The sequence below is a fragment of the Blastomyces dermatitidis genome, assembly GCF_000003525.1.
Source record: "Blastomyces dermatitidis ER-3 genomic scaffold supercont1.9, whole genome shotgun sequence".
NCBI lineage: Eukaryota > Fungi > Ascomycota > Eurotiomycetes > Onygenales > Ajellomycetaceae > Blastomyces > Blastomyces dermatitidis.
In genome coordinates this window covers 1,580,128-1,591,132 of record NW_025544782.1, presented here as the reverse complement: position 1 = coordinate 1,591,132, position 11,005 = coordinate 1,580,128, and the positions used below count along the sequence as shown (strand labels likewise).

Below are 11,005 nucleotides of genomic sequence, written 5' to 3'. Positions count from 1 at the left end.
CTACAACCTTGGAAATCTACCCTTGGTCACGGGATTCTCCGCTCTTGCTACCCGTCTTGGCATCGCCAAGCCTCTACTTTATCGAAACATCTTCCCTGTTCATTTACAGCTTGTTATCACAGTTCGATCCATTTTTAATATTGTAACGAAATATTTGACGCTGGGTTTTAATGGACCGCGTAGTTTTCATGTCAACTATCCCCAAATAACAAGTTGTAAAAACTGTGAAGGTTCCTCTATCTTAGAAGTCGTTGGGATGTCATCCTCCGACGAAGAAGAGAAGCAGCCGAGACAGCCAGCGCTATCCTTTATCACGCCAAACGGTAAGCAGACAAATTCCCTCTGGATAACGGCGAACTACGAACCATCTGTTGCTTTTGTGAAGGGGATTTAGCTGTATTCAATCTACTATGGACTTGTTGCTGGGCTCTTCTAAATCCCGTCCCTCCCAACTATGTTGCACGTGCCCACGCGGCGAGATGACCCAGAACGCTAACATATTGATGATGTATAGGATACCAGCGGAACTCATGCGGCTATTGCAAGTCTGATAATGGAAGTTGGTCTCGCCTTTTTTAACAGCCTTTCAGGCCTTAAATTTCACGTAATGTACGAGCCAACGAAATGTAGGTAGATGGAGTCTGACAGCAGATATGTTTGGATAGGCGTCTCCTACTATGCCTCGTCCAAAGGCATGCGCGTGGAGGAGTATCAGGAGCTGCTCGATAGAGGATGGAGACGGTAAGAATATGCTCATCTATTGTGCTTTTGAACTGTGCTTTTTTTTTTTTTTTTTTTTTTTTTTTTTTTTTTTTTTTTTTTTTTTTTTTTGTGCCATTAAGGGGCAAAGATGGGATTGAGCTGAAGTATCTGTTTAGGTCCGGATCACTTTACTACAAGCAAAATCTGAAACGCTCGTGCTGTCCGCATTATACAATAAGGTGTGCATGGATATGAATGTTCTTTTATGTGCTTTATTAGCGCTCCTTTTTTCGGGTGTCCTACCCTCTTCGTTCTAACCATCCCCCCGTCGATAGACTGGACCCTATCCCTTTCAAGCCTAGAAAAGACCAAAGACTAGCCATGAATCGCTGGAATAAATTCGTGTTGGGCCAGTCGTATATCCGAAGTGCCGCAAGACTTTGTCCAAAAACTAGAGAGTATGTTGCCCGGCTAGTTTTGTTCCCCCCCCCCTCCCCGGACCTTTCAGGTTTTAAGGTGCTTGGAGTTTTCATGATTTCAGTAGAGATCTGATAACAATATGGTTAACTCTATATAGGGAGAAAAAATTGCGGAAGACAAAGTTTGATTTACTCCACCGAGTCCATGAAGTGGAATACACCAACGTTAAGAGACCCAGGGATCCAAAAACGAAAAGGCCCATTGAACCGGCACATCGGTTTGACGTGAATATTGAGTCGGATTCTTTCTCACAAGCGAAGTTCGTCCCCTTTCTCTATTTCTATCTCCATGTTTTTAACACCAGATCCCCCTAAGAGCGAAGTAAATTGACAATTTTTTGCAGATATGACCTCTTCCTTAAATATCAAATGCAAATACACAATGAGCCGGCATCAAGATGGAACGTCCATTCATTTAAGCGGTTTTTATGCACAGGTATTAATAGAAAGGTTGTTAAAGAAGGTTCAAAGGAGCAGAGGCTGGGATCCTATCATCAGTGTTACCGGTTGGATGGCAAACTTATCGCAGTAGCAGTTCTGGATTTGCTTCTTCATGCCGTGAGCTCGGTTTACCTATTGTATGGTTTCACAGTACCGGCCCTACAAACCACAATTCCATAAAGTGAGTAGATGGACTGACAGCTAGCAGCTACGACCCAGAGTACAGCGAATATGAATTTGGAAAACTTAGTGCTCTCCGAGAAATCGCCTTAACCATTGAGGGCAATTATCAATACTACTATATGGGTACGAGGAGAATATTCGATTTTCAATCCTGTCATAATTAGTCATGTCTTCTCCCCAACTCAACTGACAGCATGCAGGTTTCTATATACACTCCTGTGAAAAAATGCGGTATAAGGCGAATTTTCAGCCCCAGTATGTTCTAGGTGGGTAGTACATTCTCCGCGCAGATGTTCCGAAACAATTTTGAAATGCTCCTGACATATATATAAAATAGACCCAGAAAGCTTAACCTGGGATCCCTTCGATGCCTACAAAGAGGAGCTTGATCGTCGTCCATACGTATCTCTTTCTCATGACCGTACGTTAGGTGGAACAACCCAACCAGGGGGTAATGTCGAAGGACAGCCCACTAGCACAGCGATCAAGCGATCGAACATTGAACCTCAAGTTAATGAAGAAGATATGTCATTATTTGACATCCATATGCCCGGCGTTTTGACCCTACAGGAAGTGCAGGAGCAGGTGGATCTGGATCATTGGAAACTTCTCGCACATGGTGTTCTGGTTGACATGGTGGTGAGTTTTCCAATTCTCGTTTCCGATTCAATTTTTTCGTTCCTCTTTTTCCCTCCCCGTCTGAACATATTTTCCTTCGTTCGAAAAGCGTGCAATGAACGAAGCTGATTCACGATCCCATACAGGATCTGGTCCCCTGGGATAATTCAGATATTCGCCAACCTCAGTCGATCAAGGGAATTGTTGGTGAGCTTGCGGCGGTGCTGGGACCGAAGGTCGTTAAGAATTCGGTGGTTGTTTTGTTTTAAACCTTTGTTTGGGAAGAAGAACCTTTTTTCCCTTCTTTTCCAATGTCTTTGCAGCTTCATTATGGAAGCTTTATAATAATGAGGACCTTTTGTGAAGATCGTTCTCGCTGCGCCTCTCAAGGCATGAAGAATATACTAAGGGCAAAACGGGAGAGCACGGTCACTACATGGAGAAAAGTTCGCTTTGGACCGAGTTCTATTAGCTAGTTTTCTTAGCGATTAGCTACTATCCTCGCTCAGCCAGCATTTTGTCATTTTATGGGGATAGTTATGCACCTCGTTCTCTCCGCTGATAATATGGCATCTTGGGCACATTAACCAGATTTAATCCCCTTTCCGTCATTATTGAGCGTTGCTGTATCATTAACAATCCTAGCTACCTGCAAAGTAACCGCCACCAACAACAACACCACATACAAGAAGGATACTACATAACACCTTTATCATGAATAGTCAATCTTTATCAGGGTCTACATTACCCTCAGATCAATCCAATGATGCCGCAAGCATCATCGCCCTTCCTGAGTATACAGAGTCTGAGAATAGACCACCTTCAACCACCCTGACCTACCACACCATTGAGGTGGTTCCAACACAAGCAACTTTCCACCGATATAAAAGGGAGTCCCGTTCGGCCAAATCTAGACACTCCAGCCCCACGATTAGTGCATCCCTACAGAGTCAAATTTCATCCAATTTCCGTCCCTCCGGGCTCGATACATCACCTTCTACAACTAGCAAATAGAGATCTTATTAAGACTCTATATTATGCTGCTAAAGGTGCAGACGAAAATGCAGTTCGCCGTCTCATAGATGATGATGAAATGTTTGAAGGGAAGCAGGTACTGCCTTTACAGCCCTACACCAAGCAGCTATGAGAGGCTATCTTGCCATCACAAGCTCCCTTCTTGAAAGTGGCGCTGATCCACAGGCGAAGAATGACCAGGGTTAAACCGCCCTTCACCTGGCAGCGAGAAATGGAATGGTATCAGCGGTGCAGATACTTCTAGACCACGAAGCGTTGGTGAACGCTGCCAGCCACAATGGCAAAACCGCGCTCCACAAAGCTGCGAAATGGAAACCGCCTTGCTACTGTGGAGCTACCCCTTGATCATGGAGCTGATGTGAATACTTTAGATGCTTTTTTTTAGATGCTTTTTTTATGACGTGGGTGGACGTGGCTGCAGCACAGCTGAATAGCGGGCCTGTCGTCGAGCTTTTTCTGGAGAGAGGGGCCGATGTGAAGAATGATTATGTGTCCAAGGCGCTATTCGGATAGTGGAGGTAGCTACTGTTTCTCTTCTGCTTGAGCATGGAGCAAGGGTGAAGCCGTAACTCTGGCTGATCAGTGCTGCGTGCAGCGGTTGTTAGTGCGTCCATTGCAATCATTAGGTAGGAATGTTGCTAGATCACGGTGCAAATATTGAAGAAACAGATGAGAGTGAACGCTCGGGGGTTCAATGGCAACTCCACTATGGAATTGGCATCAATTTACGGCCATGAAAAGGCATATGGAAAAAAAGCGCGGACCAGGACAAGTTCTCACACCTCTAGGGAAGTTTCCCAGTCCATATATGGGGCAGCGCGATCCAGCACCAGGTTTTGTGTCAATATTTGCTTGCGAAAACTACACCTCAGAGGAAGCGTAGGACAAACTGACTGTACATACATCCGATCCGAAGCCAGATTCCTCAGATCAAATGTCCTCGACATCTGCATGTGGCGTAACCAGGCTGAAATTTACAACCTTCAAAGCTACATACTGCGGTAGCCGCCATTATCGCCCCTGGCGCGATATTGAGAAAGCTATTCAGATCTTATTGCGATCGAGCCCACTCAACCCGCATATATATGAAGGCAGGGTATCTGGATTCAGCTATCCGAGTCTTTGAGCGAGTTGCTGACGCCTACGAGCGAATGAGGGGCTATTCTATATCACTGTTTCCTGAGGTGTTCATTAATGTGCCTATAGAAAATGTATAGCCGCCGCATCAAAGACTGGCAGATGTCATCATTTATGGGTGGAAGCTTTATCGTCGGGGATGCGACGTGCATAAGAAAGTCCCAATGAGGCAGCTAGGGCATATGAAATGCGGATTGAGGGGGATAGATAAAAAGGAAAGAAAAAATAAAATAAAATAAAATAAAATAAAATAAAATAAAATAAAATAAAATAAGAAAATAAGAAGCAATATTTTGAAATGATTTCAGAGTTTTTTTTTTTTTTTTTTTTTTTTTGACCTCATTTCCCTTCGAGTAACTAAATATATCAGATCCTGTGGAAGACATTTCTTCCGATAAATACTTATCCGGGAGCATATAAAAACAGTTAGATCGAGATATCCACAACAACACGGCAAGGGTAACTTATCTCAAGAGGAATTAGGTAATTGTAAACCCCTCTCTCCGAATGAGACATTAATTAGCCCAACATGCATCTGTGTGCCCGGCCTAATCAAAAGCAAAGCTCATCATTTTCTTCTCGCATTGGGAATTGAACCGACGTTTTCTGATATTCCGCATGTTTGGGCACAACCCAAGCCTGCAACACATCCACTATCATTCATTTAAACAAGGTTAAACAGTAGTTATGGCCTATGCATGGTATTGTCAACTTCAACCATGAACTACGCAGTAAGGAGCTATCTATCCCTGCGCTGCGCCTCCGACCTCAGGAGCTTCCGTTAGAATGTGCATTCGAACAGCATAACTTGACACGGAATCATCCACCGTATGCAAGCAAACCCCGTTTTAGTCATGTCTGTTTTTCTGCATTTTGCTTTTATTTAAACATCAATTTGGATTGAATTCAAACTAACCTCTTATTCCAAACCAGACCGCAGTCCGTTTCGCTAGAAAACCAGTTTGGACTTTCAATGCCTATTTTAGGAAATCTTCAACTACAACTTGATCTACACAGTAAATCATTCGTGATGAAACGACCTCGTATTCCATTGTGTGATTCAGCAATGTCCACCGTCTCATACGGGCCTGTTCATTGTTGTTGAACTGCAATCAATAATGGCTCCAAGCGGAGTCTAAAGAAACAAAATATTTCTGTTTTCTCGCGTCCTCTCGTGAGAGAGTCGTTCAACATGACGGCACCTGGAAATGGAACGAAGCGTGCGGCCATTGGTTTGTAGCTGCGGCTGTTCCCTTTTTGCACTCATTCTGGGCTTTGTTTTTCCGCTGAGCGATGCTCGTTGTCCGGCCTTTTAAGTGTCAAGGAGACAACTGTACAGCCACAACAACAGCCCTAGTCTTATCTCCTGATCAGAGATCCGCTCCGACTCTCGCCCGCCAGCAAAAGGAAAGGGGGATGGTCTCGTATCATCATAAGCGCGGGCCATCTGGCGGTTGGTCCGGTCAGCGTATCCATGTGGCCGTGTCATCGTGGGTTGGCAGTTGAAGACGTCCTTGTAAGGACAAGAATATATAAAAGACCAACAACCCCTCGCTTTTCATTTTCCGTCATAAATGACCACCTCCTGCTCATTCCTACTTCTATATTTGCCTTCCATCTCTTCCAAGATAAAACGAGTCGAGCTAGAAAAAGCAGAGAATAAATCAAGATGTTGAAGCATCACCCCCCAATACCTCTCATCCTTCTCCTCGTGGCCTTTTTCTCTACACTGCTAGCAGCCACCCCGGTGGACTACTACATCGCTGGAGTTGACCAGACACCAAATGCCGTCCGCGTCTTTCCGCGGAACAAACCCTGGACTTCCTCGAACCTCTACTGGAGTTTCACGGCCGGCAAAAGTAGGAGAGGCTGGAGCAACCTCTCCGATGTCAAACTCCGAAGGACCGCTTCTCACGGCTGGATTGCCCTCGTTTGCGCCTCCGGTGGCAACGCAGGTATCATCGATGTTTCCAAGAAGAATCTGAGAACCGACCTGGGTGATTTGCTGTGGACAGGCTCGCCGGGCGGCAACCCACACGCCATCGAGCGTATCCCCCACATCGGTGCGGTTGTCGTGGCGAGTTCGACCCCGGGAAAATTGACGCTCTATTACCCAGGAAATCCTAAGAAAATCAACGATTTCAAGAACTTGAAAAGATCCAGTGTCAATTATGATGCCCCTGGCGCGCACGGCGTACTCTGGGACCCCAATGGTGCCCCGGACGATCCTGAGAAGGGGATCCTGTGGGTTTCCCTCGATAAATACATGCGAAAATATAAAATCATGGGCCGGGGGAAGGCAATGCGCCTTGTACGGGAGGGTTTTTCGATTCCCTTCCCTGGAAAAGGTGGCATGGGGCATGATTTGCAGCCAGATTATACGAATAAAAATGTGCTGCTGGCGACAGATTCGTATGGGGCTTACGCATATGACATTTCTACGGCGGAGTGGACCATGCTGAGGGAGGAGAAGGCGATAAAGAGTTTTGTGAGGCATAAGAGTGGGGAGTACCTGTGGGTTACGAAAGAGGGGAAGGACGGGTGGGTAAGCAGATGGGTGAGTTTTGGTATGAACGTGGGGGAGAAAGTGAGTGAGAAGAAAGGAGGGAATGGGATGGGGTTCTATAAAGCGAGAGTGCATGATCCAGCATTTGAGTGAGGAAATAGGTTATCCTAGATAGTTACCCACAAATTGTATATAGGTTTTCTGATCATGCTAAATTTGCACACGCCGTAAATAAGTATTCAGCCAGCCCCTTTCTCTCGCTCCCCAACATGTGTACAACAAGAGCTACTTGACGGAGTAGATCTATAATTTACGAGTGTCTGATCTGGTAATATCTGACTTCCCACAAGGTTTATTCTCCTAGCATATTTTTACCCACGAGCCACGTATTCCTGATACCTCGCCAGCTGCAACAATAAAATCTAAACTTCCTTCCTCTATCCTCCCTACCGTCTTAAAATATTTCCTCTCGTTCCTCTGCCTTTCCTTGAGCAAAGCTCAAAATTCCTTGAATAACAAATACAATAGAGCATTAACTACTAAATTAGTCTAGATCTCAATACCCGAAGTGATTTCTACATACAACCGGGTCCAGGAGCACGGCGAACACAGACAACAACACTGCTGCCCCATGTCATCCACCTTCATTATTTAATTATACCCACATAGGTACACACATCTCCGAGCTAGATGGTTAAAATCTAAACACAAGACAAATATATATATACATATTTCTCTATATATCTAGTTGAGTCACTTTCGTCTTCGCCTATCCAGAACAAATTTCTCAGTACATATTGATATTGTTCCTAATTTATTTAGGTGTATCTAACGAGTGACGATTATTTTTGGATATTTTCTTTGAAACATGCCATTCAAGACAACAATAACCATCCTCCCCGGAGCGATAAAAGAAAAGAGAAAGAAGAAAAATAACAGAAACTTCCCCGTCAGAAATTCAATCCACCAACCTAACTTTCTCTTCTGATAATAACCAAGAAAAGAAAAACCCATGGCCTGCTCCGAAGCCCTGGCAAACCCCCGTGCAAAAACATGGCAGGAGCCAAATGTGGTGGATTAAAAATATGAACAAAGCTTCTTGCCACTCTCTTTATTGTCTCGACACCTATATCCAGGGCAGCAAGAGGCGTGGTTTATGCATTCCTCCCCCATATAGCCACACGAGCCATCAGCACGTTTCTCCTTGCCGAGAGGTGGCATGTCATCGTCCATCTGGGGGCCGGGCAAGGCGTCTCGCTTCTGCGGTAATGTTGGGCTGTTTCTTTTTGTACAGAAACCGCCCTTGGTTTTCTACATATCCCAATATTGTTAATATGTGTGAACATCATTAGATCCGTGGTTTATTCTTCCACCATTCTCTCCTCGTCCGAGAGGGGGGAAATGATATTTATCAATCGATAGGTGCCAGCTACTTACACAGAACCATCCGGAGCATGGGCAACTCTCATCGCTCATGCAATATCGATCTTTACATGTCTGAGACGTGATATCCAACTCGCTCTGAAGCTGCTGCATTCCCTGGATATCGTTGTCACGCTTTTCGAAAGGGGACGGCCCGCATGTCTATCATTCCCATGAAGCCCAGGGCAAATATACGCAGTTAGCCATCAATGCTAAAAAGTCCCTCTCTTACTGTTTTCCCTTTTCTCTCCTCCTATCTTTTCGTGTTCGACTAAGACACGCGGAGGTGTTGGTTACACTTGATTTTACTTACGCCTACATGTTCTCCGAAAGCGAAACCGCACATCAACCCCTTACAGCAATCTCTGGCCGGGTCTGTGTTCCCCATGTAACAAGGCCCACCATCCCCCGAGCAAACTGCTGCCTCCCTCCTATTTTTGGTATCTGACGAGGGAAAGGCGAGGACGCCGACGCCACTGAGGATGAGGGCGATGACGGAGATCTGGGGTAATTTCATTGTTGGGGACTTCTTGGACGGTGAGTTGTTTGGGATGTTCGGTTGTAAGTGTTTTAATCTGAAACGATTTATATGATTATGTCTGTCTGTCTGTTTGTCCGTCGAGGAAAGCACAGTTCCTCTATGCTTCTTCTTTTGAGTAAGAAGAGACTTGTTCAAAGGGGGGGTCTTCCGGGGGTTTTTTATCTCGCACTCTTTCTGATATCGTCGCCTAACGATATAATAATTTGTGCGTAGATGTCGCTAGGCCAGTTCCACCGATCAAAATGCTCATCCCTTCTAATTTCTGCACGTGTACAGAGTACAGGACATGACATTGCAGAGCGTTGTGATTACCTTCTTCTTTCTTTCTTTCTTCCAGATCGACCAGCTGCATGCCACGATTCCAGGGTACGGCAGCACCGTGTTTATGTATGCGCAGGCTTATTCGCAGCATAACTCCTCTGCATATGCTGGGATGAAGACGCTTCGATGTCCCTTTGATTCTTGCGTACATATAAAGAGTGCTTATTATAGGCCGCCACTTTTTCATTGCTTCAGGGTATACAGCCATTCAGCGAAAATGACCAAAGTGCCAATTGCAGGCGGTAAAGAGATCGACTCACCGCAGCAGACGAGGTGTAGACGACGGACGAGTCTCCCGACTAACTATCTTCGTACTTTCTTGACGCAGTGTAAGCGCGATGCGTATGTACTGTACATGTACTACGCCTATTCGCCGAACGCAACCACACAGCGCTTACTGGGGTAGCATGGCAGGCGATCTCATCTTTGAGAATATAGCGGAGTTCGCAACCGCGAGAGAACAGTGGAGAGATATACTTCAATGCAACACGACTATCTCTACCTCGCGATCCGGCAGATCAATACGGTAGCCCCGAAGTCGATAATCTAAGGAGATCATTCGAAGCAATGCACTTTTTTTCAGTATTTGTTTGTTTTGTTTGTTTTCTCCTATTTTCATTGCGTGACTTTCAATCCCCTTTCTACTCACTCATACGCGCGCAAATCGAAGGGGAATCTACTAATATAATATAATAAACCAACGCAGGAACAACATAAAAGGGGTATCAGGTATTTCAATTTTATTTCTCTCCTATAAATCTGTCAAAATAAAGGGAAAAAGTGAGCCGTCATTTTCATCTAACTTCGTTCAATCCATTTATCCCCCTTTCTCGTCCCCTTCCCGCCTCCCCCTTGTTACCGTCCAAGCCGACTGAACCCAGAAATCATTTGTTATCTCATACCTCTGTCATATTCGAGGCGATTCGCATCTTTTATGCTCATCCCGGCAGACAGATAAGTTCTTTGCCCTGTTGGTTATACGGCACGTCAGTATTCGAACGGATATATGTGTAAGATATAGCCCAGGGCTAAACCTACGCCATCTTGACACTTATATCCACCACAGCATATTTTTTTGGAGCATGATTCACCGAAACCAGCGCATTTCTTTGGTGGCCTCTTGCGTTGTTCTTCAGGGCCCGGTGCTGGAAAGGCGGCGACGACGGTGACAATGGCCATGACCAGAATTGGGAGGAGCTTCATGGTTCACGGTGTAATTGATACCAGTTTGTTGAATCTCTTGGATCCCTAAAATGGTAGGCTGTGTCATGTTTTTGCTATACGGCTTATCAGGGACAGGGGGTGTAGCTATATGTATTTGATATACATGTACTTTTCATTTCTGGAGGAGCATTGAAATGCATTACTTACTTTTTTTTCAAGATATTGCAAGTCTGAGCATAGAAAAACTTAGGAATGGCAATTTCAAAATTTTAAACGAATGCAATATCTAAGGGAAATTGAGAGTCTCTTTATATACTCCCGCCCACCACATCCATCTTCGCTGTAATGTTCAAAAGGAGGAAGAGAACTCGAGGAAGGAAAACCCACATCACCACTTGTGCCGAACAATCTGGATTAATTCAGGGACACCTGGCGTAAATAAACTCTGTATAACTG

General features: G+C 45.0%; 4 protein-coding genes across 5 annotated transcripts; 3 read left to right on the top strand and 1 right to left on the bottom strand.

Moving 5' to 3' along the window:
- Positions 1–536: 536 nt before the first annotated feature.
- On the top strand, positions 537–2,692 carry BDCG_07636 (arginine-tRNA-protein transferase; the record flags this gene model as incomplete). Its single annotated transcript, XM_045423420.1, has 10 exons — positions 537–609; positions 666–741; positions 879–941; positions 1,038–1,160; positions 1,280–1,441; positions 1,526–1,759; positions 1,831–1,928; positions 2,006–2,071; positions 2,143–2,444; positions 2,570–2,692. Exons 2-10 carry the CDS (start codon positions 695–697, stop codon positions 2,690–2,692), a joined length of 1,218 nt encoding a protein of 405 aa, XP_045278823.1. The 5' UTR covers positions 537–609; positions 666–694.
- Positions 2,693–3,201: 509 nt separating this feature from the next.
- Positions 3,202–4,863, top strand: BDCG_17603 (uncharacterized protein). Its single transcript, XM_045426703.1, has one exon. The coding sequence runs from the start codon at positions 4,128–4,130 to the stop codon at positions 4,461–4,463; it is 336 nt and encodes a 111-aa protein (XP_045282235.1). The 5' UTR covers positions 3,202–4,127; the 3' UTR covers positions 4,464–4,863.
- Positions 4,864–5,007: 144 nt separating this feature from the next.
- On the top strand, positions 5,008–10,782 carry BDCG_07635. 2 transcript variants are annotated; one of them, XM_045423418.1, is made up of 4 exons: positions 5,008–5,423; positions 5,529–7,429; positions 7,655–7,848; positions 7,924–10,782. In XM_045423418.1, exon 2 carries the CDS (start codon positions 6,265–6,267, stop codon positions 7,252–7,254), a length of 990 nt encoding a protein of 329 aa, XP_045282233.1. In that variant the 5' UTR covers positions 5,008–5,423; positions 5,529–6,264; the 3' UTR covers positions 7,255–7,429; positions 7,655–7,848; positions 7,924–10,782. The 2 variants fall into 2 exon arrangements, with proteins under 2 accessions (XP_045282233.1, XP_045282234.1); XM_045423419.1 differs by lacking the exons at positions 7,655–7,848; positions 7,924–10,782 and having other exon boundaries at positions 5,008–5,427; positions 5,529–7,446.
- On the bottom strand, positions 8,179–9,741 carry BDCG_07634 (uncharacterized protein; the record flags this gene model as incomplete). Its single annotated transcript, XM_045423417.1, has 4 exons — positions 9,646–9,741; positions 8,837–9,574; positions 8,539–8,685; positions 8,179–8,412 (listed from the first exon to the last, which is right to left on the bottom strand). The coding sequence occupies exons 2-4, from the start codon at positions 9,038–9,040 to the stop codon at positions 8,179–8,181; spliced, it is 585 nt and encodes a 194-aa protein (XP_045278822.1). The 5' UTR covers positions 9,041–9,574; positions 9,646–9,741.
- Positions 10,783–11,005: the final 223 nt, after the last annotated feature.

Excerpts from the sequence above, each read along its gene's own strand:
- BDCG_17603 (XM_045426703.1), top strand. The coding sequence starts at position 4,128 with ATGAGAGTGAACGCTCGGGGGTTCAATGGCAACTCCACTATGGAATTG.
- BDCG_07635 (XM_045423418.1), top strand. The coding sequence starts at position 6,265 with ATGTTGAAGCATCACCCCCCAATACCTCTCATCCTTCTCCTCGTGGCC.